The sequence below is a fragment of the Fistularia commersonii genome, chromosome 32, assembly GCF_037954325.1.
Source record: "Fistularia commersonii isolate RoL2024-O1a breed Wild chromosome 32, RoL_Fcom_v1.0, whole genome shotgun sequence".
NCBI classification, from domain to species: Eukaryota; Metazoa; Chordata; class Actinopteri; order Syngnathiformes; family Fistulariidae; genus Fistularia; species Fistularia commersonii.
This window is the reverse complement of record NC_141315.1, coordinates 8,966,563-8,987,456: the sequence shown is the minus strand read 5'-3', so window position 1 is coordinate 8,987,456 and position 20,894 is coordinate 8,966,563. Positions and strand designations below refer to the sequence as shown.

Below are 20,894 nucleotides of genomic sequence, written 5' to 3'. Positions count from 1 at the left end.
TGCGTACGCGCACTATTTGTCTTTATGTCAGTGTGAATAGCGTGCGGTCATGTGTGTGTACGTTTATGGGATGAGGCTACGGAGTTGAGAGCGTGACAAAAATGCCAAAACAATTTTGGCAGGGCCGGCGCAAGGCGGTCTTCGGCGCGCTCGATTATGAGTCATTTCCTTTTCATTCCTCTAAATAACCCTCACAGGAAACGGCCACGGCGATCGTCATTAACATGACACTGGGATGAAACGTGAGACGGATTGTCTTCCACCGCCGACCTGCGAGGCCCGGATGTGACATTAGACGGCAGGAGGCTTTACATCCCCCCTGTTTTAATGCGTCATTTCAAATTCGTGCGCTGAAATTCCGATGGAGTCTCCATGTTCTCGCCAGTTTCCCCCCCGGGTTCTTATCGGAGACCGGAAATTGTTTCGATGTGTGAAGGAACGGGTGAACGGTTGTTTATTTCGATATGGCGGGAATGTTTGTCTCTATATATGACGTTGGAGTGAAAGGGTGAATGTCGATATCTTCTTGTCTCGCCAACTAGACTTGAATTTCTTCGATGGAAGACGTTTCAGCCCTGGGGAGTTTCCCCAAACAATTCCCCATAGGTCAAAGAAACCTCTCGGATGAGGGGTGAAACATCTTGAAGTGAAAATCAAGATGATCTCAATGAGAATTCACCATGACCTGGATGACTGAGAACCTCCACGGAAAAGGTGAATGTTTGCATGTCTCCATATGACCTACGAGTGAAGGGGTGAATGTTTGTACGTCTCAATACAATGTGCGCGTGAGAAACGGTCGCTCTATGAAACATGTCTCTATATGCTGCTTTGTGATTGGCTGGCGAGCGGTCTGGTGTGAACCCCGCCTCCCGCCCAATGAAAGTTGGGATCGGCTCCAGCCCCCGGCGACACTTATTACAGGCTAAGCGGTAGATAATGAATGAAATGAGATGATGTACAGCTGATAGCTGAAGAGGCACAGAAAGCAAACCTGCACTACATGTATTTCGCTAGCAGCACTGGAGGAACAGTAAAGACTATCGGTAGAAACGATGATGGGACCTTCCCCAATCACAAATATCGGCATCGGCCCTGAGAAAAAACCCTAGGCTACAAAGCGACCGACAGATGTAAGGAAAGGGTCCTACCGAACCTTGCTCAGCATCAACATCTTTGGACAAGATGGCGCAAGACTTGTACTCACCACAAGATTTCCGATGACCATCACCAACATGAAGACAATGAGACACATGGCGGGCCCGGCCACCTCCATGCAGTCCCACATGGTCTCGATCCACTCGCCGCACAGGATGCGGAACACGATGAGGAAGGAGTGGAAGAAGTCGTTCATGTGCCAACGAGGCAGGTCGCAGTTTTCGGAGATCTTGCACACGCAGTCCTTGTAGCTCTTGCCGAACAGCTGCATCCCCACCACAGCGAAGATGAAGACGATGATGGCCAGCACCAGCGTCAGGTTCCCCAAGGCTCCCACCGAGTTGCCGATGATCTTGATCAGCATGTTGAGCGTGGGCCAGGACTTGGCGAGTTTGAAGACACGAAGCTGACGGGGAAAGGGACAAACGGGTTCGACGTTGGACGCTGCGCCGGTTCGAATAAAGTCCCGGGAGCTGGGAGACGGTGTCTCACCAAACGGAAGGACCTGAGGACAGACAGACCCTGGACGTTCGCGAGCCCAAGCTCCACCAGACTGAGGGTGACGATGATGCTGTCGAAAATGTTCCAGCCCACTTGGAAGTAATAATAGGGATCCATGGCGATCAGCTTGAAGACCATTTCGGCTGTGAAGATCCCAGTGAAAACCTAAACCGGAAGGGATTGCGAGAAGCACCTTATGATGTGAAAAAGAGCACGACTGAGTTGTTAGCTTCTTTTAGCCACTCGCTCTGATGTCTGTCCGGCATAATCCAAGTGTCCAGAGGGCCAGACATGTACTGCCGACTAGAAAAGACGTCATCGTGCCGTGTTTTTACCAGAGGTGCATCTACTCAGAGCAACAGAACCGGGAGTTTTGGAAATGCACATTTCCTTCAAGGCATCACAGTTGGTGAAAAGCAATATCAGAAAAACGACTCACCAGATTCCCCACTGAAAGCATGTAGTCGAACTCAGGGGTCATGGGGTAGTGCTCCATGGCCATGAAGAGGGTGTTGAGCACGATGCAGATGGTGATGGTCAGATCGACGAAAGGGTCCATCACCACGAAGTACACCCACTCCTTCAGGAGCACCCACTGATGGCAGCAGTCCCACTTCAGGAAGGCGTCGGCAAACCTGTACCAGCGGGGCGGACACGGCCGCTGACCCTCCTCCAGCTCTACGCCGAGACAAACACAAAGCCCGGGTTCAAACGTCTCTCCGGAAGGATTTAACACGGATCCCCCAATATTAGCTTTTCAAAACGTTCCCGAACAATAACATACATGTTCAAGATCTGATCGGTTTGTTGCGTCTGCATCCCCAGCTGGACACCAGCACTCCTCAGCTGTGGTAGCATGTTTTTTTTTCATTCATTCATTCATTGTCTACATCGCTTATCCTGCACTCATAGTAGCGGGACCAGTTGCTAGTTGAGGCTACATATAGGGACATACAACCGCTCACTTTCTAAGTCGCACAACTGGCTAATTCGGGCTCTCCGATTAGCCTACCGCATGTTTTTGGACTGTGGGAAGAACCTGGAAGAAAACCATGCAGACCCACGGACTACATGGGTCGGCCAACGCACCAACGTGCCGCCCTTGTTCCGTTCGTTTCCTAAGAATTCCAAATGCTAATTTTCCTGATAATTTTCCCCATTACTGTAGTTTTCATTAATTTGTTTGGGTATGTTTAGAAGACTATCAGCCAGAATGAAAGGAAAGGTATACAAGATAGTATAGGGGATGTCGTATGGCCTAGAAACTGTGATAATGACAAAAAGGCAGGAGGCAGAGCTGGAGGTCGCAGGGATGAAGATGTTGAGGTTCTTTTTGGGAGTGACTAGGATGGATAGGATCAGGTATGAGTCCATCAGAGGTACAGCACATGTTTTGGAGAGAAGGTCAGAGAAGCCACACTGAGATAGCTGGGTCATGAACAGGGGAGGGATGCTGGATTTGGAGATGTAGAGGAAGACCAAAGAGAAGATTTATGGACGTAGTGACAGAGGATATGATGTTAGTTGATGTGAGAGAGGAGGATCCAGAGAATAGGGTTAGATGGAGAAGGTTGATACGCTGTGGCGACCCCTAAGGGGGAAAGCCAAAAGGAAAAGAAGAAGTTTGAGTAAGTTTCCATGCAAAATAAGCAAAATAAAAAAGTGAAGTCCACATTTTCCGACTGACTGATATTGACTTCGACCCCTGCGGGACTCGTGTATTGACCCGGTGCATCGACGGTGCGCCGCCTTACCTTCCATGGCCGCCGCGGTGAGCACGCTCATAGCGCTGGCAGATCTCTGCGATGCGTTGGGTTCCTCCAGGTGAATCATGCTTTGCACAGAGCCGAGGGATTTCTCTGTGAGTTCGTAGTCCGGAGCGGGCTGCGGGATAGAGTAGAAAACATGTCAGCGGTCGTCGCCAAACCTCCGCCGCCTCGTGACCGTTGCCGTCGTCCAGCTGACCTTCACCATGGTCGGCGCTCTGACCAGCAGGCGGGGAATGATCCTGCCGTTGCAGTCCTTGACGGGTTCGTCGTTTTCATTTCCGAGGCTCTGCTGATCATCTCGGGGCTCAGACGGTGTGTGACGGCTGAGCGACTTCTTGCTGCTGAGAGTCACTTGACTTCCAGAAAGGGCCTGCTGGGGAAAAGTCAGGAATCCACTGTTACCTTAGCTTTACTGCTAATATAGAGACGTGTTTTTTAAGCTATCACATGCTGAAAGGATACTCTGAATTTATTTTTGGGGTGGCAGCCTTTCTGCAATGAACCCTGAAGTAGACCGAGGTCAGCTTCCCGCAAGTTAGCTTAGCACAATGGATGGAATCCTGTGGTAAGTGCTAGCCTACCTGTGTGAAGCCGTTGTGAGCCGTACATGAACTGGGATCTTACTTGCCATCAGAACCCAACAAAGGAAACGAAATTTATGAGTTCCTGAAGAGTTTGACCGACCGATTGATCGTTTAACAATGGCTTTGGATTCATTTTAGGACAAAGTTGGGTATCTCAGCCTCCCGTATTTACCGTAATTTCCAGACTATTGAGCGCACCTCAATATAAGCCGCACCGGCTAGCCGACCGCTATCTCAGGCTTCGTCCTGCGCACTAAAACCGTCAAAGTCGTCTTCTTCGGTGTCGGAGTTAAACAGACTCAGATTTTCCCGGTCATTTCATCGGTCCAATGTGACGGGGATAAAGGTTTTAGCAGCGTGAAGCTCGTTAGCGCCCCCCCCCCACAAAAAAAAAACGTCCATATATTAGCCGCATCGTTGTTTACGTGAAAAAAGTTGGAAATTACGGTACTTCTTGAAAACCTCCGACTGATTTGCACAATCAGATGCTAATCTTGCGCTAGCCTGCATCCGTTCTCAAGTCTTAACAGATAATATCCCAGATATTCGCGGCTAGCTGTTTGCACCTAGCGTCCCCACAGGTCGTCGTACCTGTTCTTGATTCTTGAGTTGCTCTAATAGGCGCTGGAACTCCTCTTCTTTCTCTATGGCCTCTCGCTGAGTCGCCTGGTTCTGCTCCTCGTACGCCATGGCCACCACCGCCAGGATGAGGTTGATGAGGTAGAAGGAGCCCAGAAAGATGATCACCACAAAAAACAGCATGTACGTCTTTCCAGCCGCCCGCAGGATCTGGATTGGGAACAAAACAAAAGCTACGAGAAATAAGGACGGAATGAATGCATTTGAGGAAACAAAAACAAGTCTCCTGACATATTGAAGCAGCGCCAACCATCTGGAACAGGTTTTCCCAGTAGTCCTGGGTCATGAGCCGGAAGAGGGCCAGGAAGGCCCAGCCGAAAGAGTCGAAGCTGGTGTAGCCAAAGTTGGGGTTCCTCCCAGCCTTCATGCACGTGAAGCCTTCGGGGCACTTTCTGCCGGGCACAAGAGGGGGGGTCACTTTTGCTCAAATAAAAAATAAAATTCAAATAACAACTGATGATCACACAGGTGTCAATATTCATATTTTGAAACGGTCATTGCATTCGGCGGCTGAGAACAATCACTCATAGCGTTATAATAAAAGTACAGTGGGACCGATTAAACTGTTCCCAATGTTGACTGCATGCCTGATTAAAAAAAAAAAAGTTAACTATCTTGGAGAAAGCATTTCAATAGTTAAAGTTTTAGTAAGAATGAAAGACAAATCCAGAAAGTAGGGTGGGATTATTGCTAGTCTAGAGCAGGGATGGGCTACATTTCATATTTAATTAACTAGGGTTAACTAGGGTTAATTAGGGTTAATTAGGGTTAATAGGGTTAATTAGCGGGTTAACTAGGTATCATGTAAATTGAACAAAATGAAAATTGCAATTTAAATATTTGAATTTTTGGGGCATTTTATTTCAACTTTCAAATCATTAATGATCATATAAATGTACCGACGTTATTTCGAATTCAATTATCCATAAAAAATTTAAAAAAAAGGAAGAAAAAAGGAAGTTTCTAAATTCAATAATGATTGAAAATACTTGTTGAAATATTTAAAGAAAATTGTTTGGCAGGCCTGATAAAAAAGCAAAAAGGAACGGAAAATGTTCATGCAAAAAAAATGTCAAATGGGTGGATTAATACAGTTGTGTTGTTTTCAAATGTAACACTATGAGGTGAATTGTGATATAATCAATACGCATGAAGCGGAGTAAAGTACCGTACCCGGCGTCGGAACTGTTTCCACAAAGGAGGGCATCTTTGCTGCCTTCCAAAAAGTAGTGATTATCTGCAACAAGATGAGAAAATTCGGTCAAATCCGAAGCACTACAGTGAGAATCAGACAGCGTTTTCAACGTACCTGGATTTTCAATATATTCCAAAAAGTCGAAGGTACTGTTGGGGTAAAGCGTATCATTGACGCCCAGGCCGCCGCCGCCGAAAGTGTCGTTGAATGCGATGGTGCCGTTGAGAAAATCGAATTGTGTTTCATTGCCGTGGACGGGCCACAGCACGCATTTTTGCCGCAGGTTCCCCATGAAGAGCTGGAGACCGACCAGGGCGAAAACCGCCAGGGCGAAGACGGTCAGAATCATGACGTCCACCATTTTCTTCACCGATTGGATCAAAGCGCCCACGATGGTTTTTAAACCTGAGGAAAGCGCGAGATGAGTCAACGACGAAACGCGTCGGCGGTAACATGAATGGCACGCTAGTCGACGATAGCGTCTGCGGAAATCACCATGAAATAAAAGTGATTTCACACAAAAGCGCAAAGAGTGCGGGTTCTTCAGGCCAATAACGGAGTGAGATTTCAATAAACGACATTTGAACGATGTCTTTCCGAGCTTAATTTCAAGACGCGCTAGGATGAAGCTGCAAATTCACGGTTAAAATCAAAAAAACCACGCTGACGTTAAAGTCCAATGTTCGTAAATGATCGACCCAAACCGGCGAACTGTTAAATAACAGCAGATTGATTAACTGTCGTTTTAAATCCAGCCGTTTTCACCGTTCTTCCTTTAAATAATGACGAAAAATCACAATCTTCACACTGGAGGGTGAGCACAGGACAGATGATGCCACGTACCGGGAATCACAGTAATTGTTTTGAGGGCTCGAAGGACTCGAAAGGTTCTGAGGGCCGACACGTTGCCGAGGTCGACGAACTCGGTGACGTATCTGGAAAAAGGACACGCACTCAGAGGCGTCTTACATTCGGTGTCTCGAGAAAGTCACGATTCTACGATCCGCTGTTATTGGGACGGACGTCGCTTACGCCATGCTGATCACCATGAAATCCAGCCAGTTCCATGGATCTCGAAGGAATGTAAAAGATCCGACACAGAAACCCCGAGACAACACTTTGACCGTGGCCTCGAAGGTGTAAATACCGGTAAAGACGTACCTACGGAGCAGTTGCCAAATATCAGTACATTTTAATCAAATGTTGCGTTGGAATAAAATGAGTTAAATGGGGATGTACTCACTCAACAGTTTTACTCCATGACGGTGGGTTGCTCATGGTCATGAACACGCAATTCGACAGAATCGTGATCATGATGAACATGCTAAATAATTTAATTTCAGATTAAGGACACAAATGTGATGGTACGATAGGCATCAAATCAAAATGTAAATTCACCCCTGAAAAGAAGCGACCGGATCAGAAAATGAAGTTTGTTTACTGATCTGGAGTCATAGTTCAGGGCGCTGGCTAGCGATGCTAAATGAATAGCATACAGAATCGTAATCATGATGAACATGCTAAATAATTGAATTTCGGATTAAGGACACAAATGTGATGGTACGATAGGCATCAAATCAAAATATAAATTCACCCCGGAAAAAGAGGCGACCGAATCAAAGAATGAAGTTTATATACTGATCTGGAGTCATAGTTCAGGGCGCTGGCTAGCGATGCTATTCATTTAGCATCGCTAAACCGTAGGAGGTGAAGAGGGACCACAGATTACAACTTCCTTAGAAATATTTGTATTTTCACAATATTCAAAAATGATTATGAAAATCCGTCTACGAATCGATATCTCCAATTTAGCTAGCTTAGCCGACACTTTGGGCTGCTCGTCGATTAGCCCTGAGGCTAATTTCTAGCCCTGCGGTCAAATACACCCAATCACTTCCTATTTTGCCCAAGACTAAACTTTTTTTTTCCCCTCGGCCGGTGGTTTCTCGACGACACGGCCCGGGGTTGCCGTGGTGACGCTAAATTTAAAAAGGATATGAATGTATGAGAATTCTGATGGCTCCTCTCCTCAGCACGCTAAAGGGCGTCAGAATGTAACACGCCGGCTCGGCGTTGAACCTGTAGATGGTGTTTCCTTTGCTGATCACAATGAACGTCTGAAAAACAAATGGATAACGCCTATAAATGCAAACTATGGCTGTCAAAATACACTCAGATTAATTGAATTACCCGATTAATTTGATTAAAAAAATTAACGCAGGTTGGTACTGCGATTAGTCATTAATCGGGGATTCCTCTGCAAGTACTCTGGCGACCATGACAACCGGCCCGCGCCAAAGCCTGACGGATTGACTTTTTGCACCCATACGATGAAAACACAATTAATGATTAATTGCGATTATTCAAAATTAATCGAGTTAAAATGCGAATCATTTGACAATGATTCGAAAAGCACCCCGAATCGTCGCAATCGTTCGAATCGTTTCCGATCGGTTTGGTTAATTCATCTCATCGTGTTCAGGTTCTTTTTCGAATCGGGTCATTTTCGGCGAGTTTTAATCGATTTTTTTTTTTTTTTGCTTTTGCTGATTTGACATTTTCCCCGCTATCTCCATGCTCTGACTGACTTTCTGTGCCTTGTAGTAGGGGTCCAGGTCCTCCAGAGGCGTGTTGATCATCTCCGGGGGAGGGTCTCCGTATATCATCGGCAGACCCTTCCCCGCTTCCAGATCGGCGTTCGGGCCGGCCGGTTCCTCGTCCTCTACTTCTGCTGCCGCCTTCCTTTCCTCCTTGTGCCTCTCGATCTCCGCCAGCGATTCCCGGGTGAAGAGGCGGAACGCGTCGCTGCCTGGGGGAGGAAGCAGGGTCGCCATCTTCGCATTGCGAAGGGACACCACCACACCGGGCTTTCCCTAGAATCTGAAAGGAGGAAGGAATGACAGGAATGGTGCAGCTGTGGAGACACGTAGAAGTGGGCGACATGGTAAAAATGGATATCGTGATATTCAGAACCCCCTTTCTGGTATTGATACTTATTGCAATTTCTGGAGTGGTAAGTCACGTGTCGCATTCACGGTATAAATAAATACGACCGGCCCCCCCCGGACAGGGCGGCGGCAGCTTAACGCCAATCTTTCCCGAGAATTTACACTATTTCCACGGCCGTGTTTTCATTTCTTGACAAATTTCATGTCCGAGTTAACGGCGACATTCTCCCGGGACATTATTAAAAGTAACGCTAATCTATTTTGACCTGGCGATAATATACTGCTCAAAAAAATAAAGGGAACACTTGAACAACACAATGTAACTCCAAGTCAATCACACTTGTGTGAAATCATAGTGTCCACTCAGGAAGCAACACAGATTCATTTTGACTTGTTTTAAGGACATTACATCAAAGTTGGATCAGCCTGGAGTTTGTTTTTACACTTTAATTTTGAGTGTGATTCCTAATCCAGACCTCCGTGGGTTGATACAATTGATTTCCATTGATCATTTTTGTGTGATTTTGTTGTCAGCACATTCAACTGTGTAAAGAGCAAAGTATTTCATAAGAATATTTCATTCATTTAGATCTAGGATGTGTTTTTTAAGTGTTCCCTTTATTTTTTGGAGCAGTGTATGTGCCCAGATGTACCCATCGTACGAGCGTCGCCCTTTTAAATCCGGCGTTTCGATCGTATCGGGATCTTTAAAAGGGTCACGAGACGTAAAACTGTTAGGCAACAACGTGGTGATGATCTGCATCCCGCCCTCTGACCCCGAGCACCCCCGCCTCCGGCCCCGCGAAGCTACGAGCCGGGACAGAAACTTATTAGCTTAGCAGACGCTCCGTATCGGGTCCAAGTGGCGTTATCTTACACGCTTTGATGTGTTTAGCAACCGAGTCAGGGCCCGCTGATTTACGGCCCCTGGAACCGCTACGAATAGACCCCCGCTGTCGGGGACGTTTGCGACCCGGAGTGTTTTCCCATGATCTCGTTTTGTGTTTCGGCGGCGGTCGGACCAGGGGCGTTTGGGAACGGGTCGCCGTCACGTGATCCGTCCGGGGAAATCGCCTTCGCCGAACTTCACCCCTCCCATCGAAGCCGGTGATATTCTCCCGCTCGTGGTTTGAATTCCAGGTTCTCCCTGATTTTTGTGCATATTTTTTGAACATTTTTTTTTCACTTAATTTCAATGAAACAAAGTCCTCTGATGACCATCCTCCCATCTTACACCTCCCCCATGGGAAACCCAGGATTGCGTAATACATAAAATTATACAATTCATAAAAACATAATATTTTCCAAATTTCGAAGCGGAAGAGTAAAATTGATAGATTCTCTGTATGTGCAATAACCCCTACTTATACACAGAATTACTACATGTATTCATATACATGTACCTGTAAATACACATGTATATATCTTACATATATTTTTATATATTTTGACATACCTTTAACTTTAATTTTTCTTTCTTTCTTTCTTTCAATTTTTACAGTTTTTTTATTTTTTTTATTTCATTCTTATTATTTGCTTCCTATTTTGATTTTTCCCCACTTCACTCTGTAGCAATTTCCCCCTGAGGGATCAATAAAGTATTCTGATAGATAGATAGATAGATAGATAGATAGATAGATAGATAGATAGATAGATAGATAGATAGATAGATAGATAGATAGATAGATAGATAGATGAAGTTATGAACCACATAATATGTATACATATATATGGAATGAGATGGATAAAGGTACTAATTCAGCAGCAACGCATAAAACTAGGATGAAAACTGAAAAACTAGAAGTCTATATGATAAATAATTTTAAATATATGTGTATATTAAAAATATCTAATTATAAATGAATCAATATTAATATTCATTCAGCAGCCACACTTGAAAGCAGGATATGACCCGATAAACTACAAGAAATGATGTAAAAATTAGCACAAATTTCCATATTTGAAATCATTCATATTTTGTCTAAAACCTGATGTTATCGGTTGGTGGCGACCCAATGTTTTCCACCCAAAAGCAGAACCCAAAACACACCAAGCGTGTGAAGGGTACCTCTGAATACCAAGTTAGTAGTAGTTTTTGTTTTGTTTTGTCTAGTTGAGTCGAGTTCAGTCCCCCTCCTCCGGTCCACGCCGCACACACAGGGAACCTTGGAGGACGCCGCCTCCAAACCACCTGAACCGGGGGGGGGGGGCAGAAAGCGGCGCATCTGCGCGTGCGAGGAGATTCACACGCCTGCACGGTGGCGCGGCGGCGCCCCAGCTGCCGCGGGCAATCAAGATCGAGCGTCGTGTTACAGAAGCCCGATGACTCCGCTCATTCCTTCCTGGCCGAGGCCGTCGCCCCGCGCCTCACATCCCTCTGATAAACAGCGCGGCCGGCCAACTCGTCTTACCGCGACGACTCCGGCCTCTGCGAGGCTTGTGTTCCACGGGACGCCGCAAACACTCCCCTCCCCAGCTTCCGCCTTCCGACCCCTTCACACCCCCTGCACCCCCCTCGCACCCAACCAGGGCTGGAAAAAGTTCAGGTGCACGTAACATTTTATATATATATATATGTATATATATGATTTTTTTTTATGCCGATTTATGCAGTGGAAGGCTTGTAAAATATAGGAGGAAAAATTATCTAAAATTTATCAGAAAAATAGCAAAATTAGACAGAAGTTACAAATATCCAAAAAAAAAAAAAAAAAAAAAGTCAAACAATACCTGATAGGAATTAATAAATCTTAATTTTTAATCAGGCTTGTAAAAGAAAGGAGGAAAAATGATCTAAAAGTTATCAGGAAAACAGCAAAATCAGACAGGAGTTATAAATATTGAAAAAAAAATCTGTCAAACTATACCTTAAAGGAATCAATAAATCTTAATTTTTAAATTCAAAATAAAAATCAAACAAGATATGAATCTTAAAAATCCTCATTCAAATGAATGGGGGGGGGGGCATAAATTTGCCAAAGAGATAAAAAACAGCAACAAAACCATAAGCAATAATATAAATAAAAATAAGATACCTTAAAGGAATCAATAAATCTTAATTTTTAAATTCAAAATAAAATTGATAACAATCCAACAAGATGTAAACCTTAAAAATACTCATTCAAATGATGGGGGGAATAAATATGCCAAAGAGATCAAAAAACAGCAACAAAACCATAAGCAATTATATAAAAAAAAAAAAAAGATTAAAAACAAAAAATCTGTCAAACTATACCTTAAAGGAATCAATAAATCTTAATTTTTAAATTCAAAATAAAATTGATAACAATCCAACAAGATATGAATCTTAAAAATCCTCATTCAAATGATTGGGGGGGAATAAACGTGCCAAAGAGATTAAAAAACAGCAACAAAACCATAAGCAATAATATAAATAAAAGTAAGATTAAAAAAAAAATAAGACTCAAGCCAAAGATGCGTCTCAGACTGAAAAAAGTTCAGGTGCCGCTTTCCTGATATCAGTCCTTATGTCTGACCGAGGTTTAGCTAAAACGGCTTTTAAAAAGTTTTTTTTTTTTAACTGATTGTCATTTCTTGCTTATTGCAAAAGTTATATCTCCTCCCCTTTCCGCAAGAAGGAAACAGCGATGAAATCTAGATCACGTTTCAAGCAAATAGATGTAACGTTCGAGCAAAAGAATTTCCTGAATTTAGATTAATAAAGTTCTGTTTTATTCAATTTTTCCAAAGTGATAGATTTTTGTTGTATCGGTATTTTCCAGCGTTCGCGACTTTGATTGAATTTGTTATTTAAATCAATCGAAATCCGAAATTTTGGATGCGACGGCGGCAGGACCATTGACAGGAAACGACCTCAATAAAAATAAAAACGGTGTCAGGAAGGTTTCGTCGACGAAAATCAGATTTATAATTATGATCGGTAACTAAATAACCCGGTGAGTCATGATAGCCTCGAATGAGACCGGATCAAAATATTCTCCGTCTGCCAACCTCACACGCGAGGCTCTAATTCCCCTTTCCGTCCGACACATATTTCACTCCCATCATGGGACAACCTGGACGGACCCTCGCCCTTCCTCCCCCCCCCGACCATCCTCCCTTCAAACGACCTGCTGCAGACGGACGCGTGCCACCCAACGTTTCCTGACGCCGTCACATCAGGCCGTTCGAATCCCCCCTTTAAAAAAAAAAAAGTCCAGCTGAACGTCTGCCAACCGCCGGGGGGGGGGGGGGGGGGTCCTTCTCTAGAAAGGCCAATCGGGTTTTTCGCCGGAGGACGGAGCCAGGAGAGAAGACAAGACCGGCATATTCAGTATCAGTCAAAATAGATGCTGTATTTCACTTTTAACTGCAGTATTAAAATTGGCCTGCGGGGTTTTTCAAAATAAAACAACTCCGAAACAAAACAGCCAGCTGCGGGAATACAGCTTTTACTCCCGTGCAAATTGAGGTTAAAAATATCTATATTAAAAAAAAAAAAAAAAAAAAACTCTTTAATGCTGTCCACAAAAAGCTGGTTGACACCAGAAAAAAAAAAACTAAAAACACAGAATTTGCATTCCGGTTCAAAATATTTGGCGACAGAAATGAATTTCGAATTGCTCCACAGAAACCAAACATGCAACGTCAAGCAATAATAATCCTTATAAATGCATCTCTCCCAATAAGGGTGAAAAAATACAGCTATAAACATTTCTTAAAATAAAAGGGACGCCTCTAGGTTCTCCGTCTTCTTCCAACAATCCAAAAATCCAAAATTTTGCCACTGAACAATACCAGAGATGCATTATAATTTTTTTTTATCTGAAACCCCTCCCTCAAAAAAAAAAAAAAAAAGAAAAAATCTGGACACACCCCTGTCAAATAACACGGGAATGGCGAAAAGATTAGGTAAGAGAAAAAATAGATGCAGAATGCAGGGTATTTAACCTGCAGTGGACAAATGATTATTTTTTTGTTAAATTCAAAGAAATTTTTGTCTCATCTGTCAAGAGATTATTCAATAATAATGTTATTTATTTTCTGATTTTTTTTTTTCCTGTCAAGATCCCAGAAGGCTTAATTTTTGGTTATGTGTGGCTTTCTGGAAGACAACGAATGTTTACATTTAAACGCCTCTGCGATCGTCACCCTTTTTTTACAAACTGGCCCGGCCCCCCGTCAGAGAAGGGAAAAGTTATTTGGCCCTTGCAGGAAAAAGTTTGTAATGTAAAATGAATGTAGCTAATTATAATGTTAAATAACTCATTTAAATCCAAAATGTTACATTTGCATTGCCATCTTTGTCAGAACAGCCTTGCATCTGCATCATCTTTTCTCTTCCCGGACATTTATTTCTTGCGATTTCTCTTAAGGTAATCGATATGAATTGTTGGAAATGCAGTTTATGCTCAGCTCACGAGTTTGACTTATTCATTTTAAGACAATCAGACTTTTTAAGATGTTCTCGCGGGCCACATAAAATGACTTGTCGGGCCACATTCGGCCCGCGAGCCTTGAGTTTGCCGCTCTATAGCGACCATGTGATTGACAGGTCCAGGTTAAACCCCGCCTCCTGCAACCCTGCGACCGGTCAAAACGCAAGAACACACACGCTTACACACCTGTAAACTTTTCAGCAGGTGAACCATAAGATCATAACCACGCACAACAACATCAACGTGCACGACGGGATTTCTCACTCGAAGACCCGGTTGAAAAAACATACATTGTTGTCTACACCTTCTGAATATGCAATCGAGGATTTCACCGAGGCACTTTAACGTCATTCATTTTTTTTTTCCAAAAAGCGTCCCTGCAGACAATCGATGTATACATGCATATAAATATATGTCATCACAGGCTGGTAGAGGAGATGCCGCGCGACCTCTGACATTCCCGTAGACGGGTAATGTAGACAGCTCTCGGTCACACTAGCCGGCCACTGGAATGCCAACGCCAGTATTCACCTCCGGAAACCGACGGGAGCAGCTTTTGTTGCGATTTCCAGAATCCAAGAGGGGCGGTTCCACTTACGGCTGGATAATAAATCCATGATTCTATCTGATATCCGCTGCTTATGATTTATATTCCCCACGGATTTAAATACAACATCAGTTTCTGCAAATGGGAAATTAAAAAAATTTAAAAAAAATGATATGTTATTAGTTTTTTGATAATCCTTTGCTGATTTATGCAATGGATCTCAGAGTAACCGAAACCAGAAGTAGGCTTGTAAAATAAAGGAAGAAAAATGATCTAAAAGTTATCAGGAAAATAGCAAAATCAGACAGAAGCTACAAATATAAAAAAAAAAAAAAGTCAAACTGTACCTGATGGGAATCGATAAATCTTAATCTTTAATTAGGCTTGAAAAATTAAGGAAGAAAAATGATTTAAAAGTTATCAGAAAAACAGCAAAAACAGACAGAAGCTACAAATATTTAAAAAAAATCTGTCAAACTATACATTAAAGAAATCAATAAATCGTAATCTTAAAATTCAAGATAAAATTGATAATAATCCAACAAGATATAAACCTTAAAAATCCTCATTAAACTGATGGGAGGGGGAATAAATGTGACAAAGAGATAAAAAAAAAAAAAAAACTGCAATAAAACCATAAGCAATAAAATAAATAAAAATAGAATTAAAAAAAAAATCTGTCAAACTATACCTGAAAGGAATCAATAAATCTTAACTTTTAAATTCAAAATAAAACCAACAAGACATAAACCCTAAAAATCCTCATTCAACTGATGGGGGGGGGGAATAAATGTGCCAAAGGGATCAAAAAACAGCAACGAAACCATAAACAATAATATAAATAAAAATAAGATACCTTAAAGGAATCAATAGATCTTAATTTCTAAATTCAAAATAAAATTGATAACAATCCAACAAGATGTAAACCTTAAAAATCCTCATTCAAATGATTGGGGGGGAATAAACGTGCCAAAGACATCAAAAAAACAGCAACAAAACCATAAGCAATAATATAAATAAAAATAAAATTAAAAAAAAAATCTGTCAAACTATACATTAAAGGAATCAGTAAATCTTAATTTTTAAATTCAAAATAATATTGATAACAATCCAACACGATATAAACCCTAAAAATCCTCATTCAACTGATGGGGGGGGGAATAAATGTGCCAAAGACACCAAAAAACAGCAACGAAACCATAACCAATGATAAAAATAAAAACAAGATTTAAAAAAAAAAAGACTCGAGCCAATGCTGCATCTCGACCTCCCCACGTTCACGCCAACGCCACACATCCCGCATCAGCCCGGCGTCCAGGTGAAGCTGCGTAGCACGAACCCACGGCCTGCAAAAGGCCTCCCGCTGGCCCCGACCCTCCCGCCTCCCCCCGCGCACGTCCTTTGACATTTACCGAGCTCCTGTTCCCCCCTGTTTTCTCACGGGGTCAAATCGCACTTTGCTCTCTCCTCACTTGCCTCAACACCCTGTCACCCGCCAGTTAACCCTGTATTTCAAACCCCATCCCGGGGGGAGAGCCGGGTCGAGGCGGACGCCGGCGGTTCGGGTCCGACCCCGGCGTCGACTTTGACGTCTTTATCCACCGCCGGGCCGTTAGCGCGCTAAAAGGGCGGCTGCTGTCATTAGCGGCGTCATTCTGTTGCTTCATGCCGAGGAGATTTGGAGGGCGGAGGTGAAAAACACCGGTTGGATTTCGCTCGGCACAAAAAAAAAAATAAAAAAAACGACAACGAATGCGCAAAAAACGGTTCTGTTCGGCGTCCCGACGTCTTGGCGACGCCCGCGTTTACGTTTCTCGTCGTACGGCTTTCTTGCTGAAACCGGACCGTTTTATTTCGGGTGCATTTTAACATCAACCCGGTTTTCATTTTCAAACACCTGTGTGACATTGCCTCCGCTATCAACGCCTCCGCTTCTTCCTCAGCCTAAAAACAGCCACAGTCGGGTTTAGATCTTCTTCTAACTCGCATCCCTGGATACAAATAAAAAGCGTTTAAAACGATATAAAAGATTATTTTAAGGGGAGCTGCGGGAACAACATCCAACGACAGATGCCGTGACTGAAGTGAGAGGCGGGGTTTAAACGCCCGGCAATCATCCAATCATCAAGCGTTTCCTGAACCCGGCGGACCAATCAGATCAAACCAGGAAGTCAACACTACCCGGCAACAATGCTCATGTTCCCCACACAAATGAAGTGGCTTTATCCGGTTGATATTCCTGACAGAAAAATAAAAAAAATACTTTGAATATATATATATATATATATAATATTTTGCCTCTCCAAACTCTGTGACCCAAAGAAATCAGAGTAGATTCCACACGGAGGAGATATTTAGAATATTCCTTCCCGAGTGTGAGGTGAGACGGAGGAAGGGGGGACGGACGATATCATGTTCACAACACCGATCAATTATCCGGCAGAAACCAGACGTGCAGAGAGAAAATTCAAACGTCGCTGCCACCGCGCTGGATATGTGTGTGAGCTCTGGGGGGGGGAGGAGGGCGACAAAACTCAAATGTCAGATTTCAGGACCGGTCCGGATAACCTTATTTCACCTTCTGAATGGTCTGGAAGTTACCGAAGCCGGGCCAGGCGGTCAGTCACATGGGGCCCGCTCGGTGAAAGAAACTCAAAACCGACACCTTCTGCGTCCAAGAACATGTGACGCCAGACACACAACACACACTCCGGGCAGAGGAAGACCACAATGCGCCTTTGCGTCTCGGCGTTGGGGAATAAAATGAACCCAACCCGTGTCGAAATCTGCCCTTTGCCTGGTGACGACACGTCTCGTCACACGAGGACCGAACATCAGAACACCTGTCTCGCCGTCCTCCGGGCGCGTCCGGAGATTTCTCGGCGTCCGCCCGGAGGCCTGACCGCCGCCGCCGCCGCCGCCACCGGCCGTTCGGCCAACTGGGATTAACAGCAAAGACGCGGCGGGGGTTTCGAGCATCCGCAGCATCTTTTCCCCCCCGGTCGGCAATGAAGACACCGACTAAAAATACCGCTCCGTCCCACGAGCGCGGCGGCGACGTTTGGGATCGAGGGAACGTTTTCCACACGGGACACCGCGCTCGCTGTGGGCGGGGGCGCTAACTCACCTGTCAGGATGCTGGCGACAACATCTCGGAAAGGCTAACCTTCACCCGAGAAGGGACCAATCACAAGTCTTCACATGCATTCATGAATAAATAGATGAATGAATAAAGCGGCCGCGCCGATTTGACATTTGGGTTGAATTCAAGGATGGGACGTCCGAGAGCGGGGCGGCGGAGATTATCGGATTAGCGGAAAACTCCTCCGACTATTTTGATGGACGATCCCTTCGGTTCACGTACCGAGAAACGTGTGAAACCCCGACCCCGTGATTCCGGATCATCCGAACCCGACCGGTTCAAAAAAAAAAAAAAAAAAACCAAATAATCCTTTAAGAATAAAAAGCTGAGAGCAGCACGGCAGGGTCGTCCGTGCAGATGGACAAACTATTCCGACATTTTCAGATATTCAACGTCGACCTTCCCCCGTGATCCCTTGGGCGTCGATGCCGGACCCAAAAAATAAAAACTGCAGAAACAGCCGGTCGGGATCCAGTGGCGGAGCCTCCTACGATTGGGAGCAAACTTTCCAAACCGGGATCTCCAAGCGTTGGGGGTTGGTGGGTGTCGGGGGGGAGCCCATATCTTTGCTGTTCTACTTGGCCCACATTTGCAGAATTGAACCTCTGCCCTGACAGCAAGTCCCCGCCGTCGGTTTGTCGTCTCAGTTTCCTTTTGCAGAGGCACGTTTTTATTTTTTTCTATTTTTTTTTTTTTTTCCCCCACCCTATGCGTGCGCTCCGGATTAAAATAATCGAGATAAATTATAATCCCGCAGTCGGTCCAGCAGATCCGCGGTTCATCCAAGCGGGGGGAAGGGGGGCGTGAAAGACGGAGGAAACCGGCACCGAACCGCGTAAACAGGCGTCCGACCTGCAGCCCCCCCGGTGGTGGTGGTGCAGGAGGAGGAGGAGGAGGAGGAAGAGGTGGAGATGGTGGAGGGATCTCGACAACTTCCCGGGAAGACGGCCGGTTACCTTGCACGGTGAAGCTTCCCAGAAGAATTCCAATAAACTTGGAGGTGTGTGTGTGTGTGTGTGTGTGTGTGGAGGTGGAGGGGGGAAGGGGGGGGGGGGAATTAAAAAAAAAAAAAAAAAAAAAAGTGTGGTCTTCGTCCAGACGCGCTCCGAGGGCGGGATCCTGCGTCCTGGCAGCCGGTGCGCGGACAGCTGCTGCTGACGCACTGCTTCCCCCGCGGTGAAACCGGAGGAGCCGCTCCTGCAGGTAGGATCCGATCCGTGACACTTCAGCGGCGGCCATTCCTCAACGCCTCACACACCTGCACACTGGAGATAGTTTGCGTGCACGGATAAATCCACGCTATTTTATTATTTTTGATGATTGTTATTCATATAGCTCATGTCCGGCGCCTTTCTGCAATAATATGTTTTGGTAGTTTTGTTATGTATCCTTCATGTTGTGTGTTCTTATTGAAATATTTGTTTAAAAAGAGTGGAGTAAAACTACTAAAGCAAAGAAATTGGATTCTGAATTGATATATTTCTTCTGTTTCATGCATGTAGTTTATGTTTTTTGTATCGAATGTATGATCCTGCTTACAAATGATTGCCTGCAAAGAATTAATCAAGTATCTGTCCATCCTGACCTACTTTGCGACATATTGTCATGTCAGTTTTAATTCTTCACCCTGCACACCTTCCTTTATTTTACTATTATACATTGCACTTTTATCCCAAAGGTCAACATTTCTCTTTCACTCACCTTTGACCTTTTTTATGTATTTTTTTTTACTTAGTTACATGGTGGAGTGAAGGGTTTCTTTAGCTCCTCTGCCCAAGCCTGTGTTTAAAAAAAAAAAGATGAATGGACAAGGACAAGAAAATATTTTTCTTCGGCCGGGGGAGGAAGATGTGGAAAAGAGATTTATGATAGTTGCTTTTATTATTTATATGTATTTTATTTAAATATAAACTATAAAAAACACGTTTCAGCCAAATAAATTTGTTTTATGGCTAAAAATATTCAGCTACACGTTTGTATTATCCCCACTAGAGGGCAGCAATTGACCCATATTAACGCACTTATCTGAAACTGATTTGTACTTTTTGTTTCTATAAATTCGCGATTTTTCTAGGAAGAGACAGATGGATACTGTGCTTTAATGGCCAATATTGAATTTTGTCCATTTTGAATTTTTTTTTTTCCAAGTTAATGTGTCGGTCATTGGATGTTAAGCTGCATAAGGATGAGCGTGAGTGAACGTCACACAGATTCAAAATATTATTTTGCTGAAAGACGTGTGCATATTATGTGAGCATAAGCAGATGAAATTAAAGTTTATGCAACGTCACACAGTTATACTTCCAGACATACTATTCAAAGTCCATATTTTTTTCAAGCTAAAAATGACTTATCTTCTTTGTGTGAGCCATCTGAGAGGGTCTGAAGTCTGAGCAATTTTATTCTATTTATCAAATCATTGACTTTTTCGCTTTAAATGTTTTTATTTTTCTTGCTGTGTATTTTGGGGGGGATATGTTCATATCTGTACGGTGTACTTGAGTGTTGAGTAAGGCAGCTGAAATAAAATGTATTTTTATTCCCTCGTGTTTTTTAATGTTCTGTAAATATGAAGCCAATTTTTATATTGATGTCAAACAATGTCATTATTACTTACACTAATGCTATTTCGACCACAACTACTGTACTACAACTATTAGCCTACCTGAGGCTATCAGACTTTTAAATTCCTCTTCCTTCAGCTGCAGGGAATCTTCAAATCTTTGCACTTAAGCCCTTAAAACACATTATAGCCTTGACTTTGACACTTCATAGTTTTATTTGTATTTCTTACTCTCCCCCCCTTTTTTTACTGTTTATACAATTCCCTACTATTATTTATTATTGTTATGTTTTACTTGAAACTCTGGCACAACAATTTTCTTCTGGATAAATAAAGTTGTTCTCATTCTTAGTCTTAGTCTTATTAAAACAAATATAGTGTCGGAACTATTGTTGAATGTTTCCGCGGACCATTTAAGATGTGACACCGTCACCATGGAGACGCAACAA

General features: G+C 43.7%; 1 protein-coding gene across 1 annotated transcript in view; it reads right to left on the bottom strand.

The window, feature by feature from the left end:
* The window catches only part of scn4aa (sodium channel, voltage-gated, type IV, alpha, a), a 31,124-nt gene extending 12,930 nt beyond the window's left edge, over window positions 1–18,194 (bottom strand). The window contains exons 1-15 of the mRNA XM_086139718.1: window positions 18,105–18,194; window positions 8,435–8,726; window positions 7,845–7,963; window positions 7,090–7,179; window positions 6,879–7,007; window positions 6,690–6,781; window positions 5,961–6,251; window positions 5,825–5,888; window positions 4,902–5,043; window positions 4,604–4,801; window positions 3,625–3,801; window positions 3,414–3,543; window positions 2,099–2,337; window positions 1,651–1,824; window positions 1,208–1,564 (exon numbers count right to left, since the gene is read on the bottom strand). Of these exons, the coding sequence (XP_085995844.1) occupies window positions 1,208–1,564; window positions 1,651–1,824; window positions 2,099–2,337; window positions 3,414–3,543; window positions 3,625–3,801; window positions 4,604–4,801; window positions 4,902–5,043; window positions 5,825–5,888; window positions 5,961–6,251; window positions 6,690–6,781; window positions 6,879–7,007; window positions 7,090–7,179; window positions 7,845–7,963; window positions 8,435–8,680 (2,448 nt within the window). The 5' untranslated portion in view covers window positions 8,681–8,726; window positions 18,105–18,194. The remainder of the gene's footprint in view (window positions 1–1,207; window positions 1,565–1,650; window positions 1,825–2,098; window positions 2,338–3,413; window positions 3,544–3,624; window positions 3,802–4,603; window positions 4,802–4,901; window positions 5,044–5,824; window positions 5,889–5,960; window positions 6,252–6,689; window positions 6,782–6,878; window positions 7,008–7,089; window positions 7,180–7,844; window positions 7,964–8,434; window positions 8,727–18,104) is intronic.
* Window positions 18,195–20,894: the final 2,700 nt, after the last annotated feature.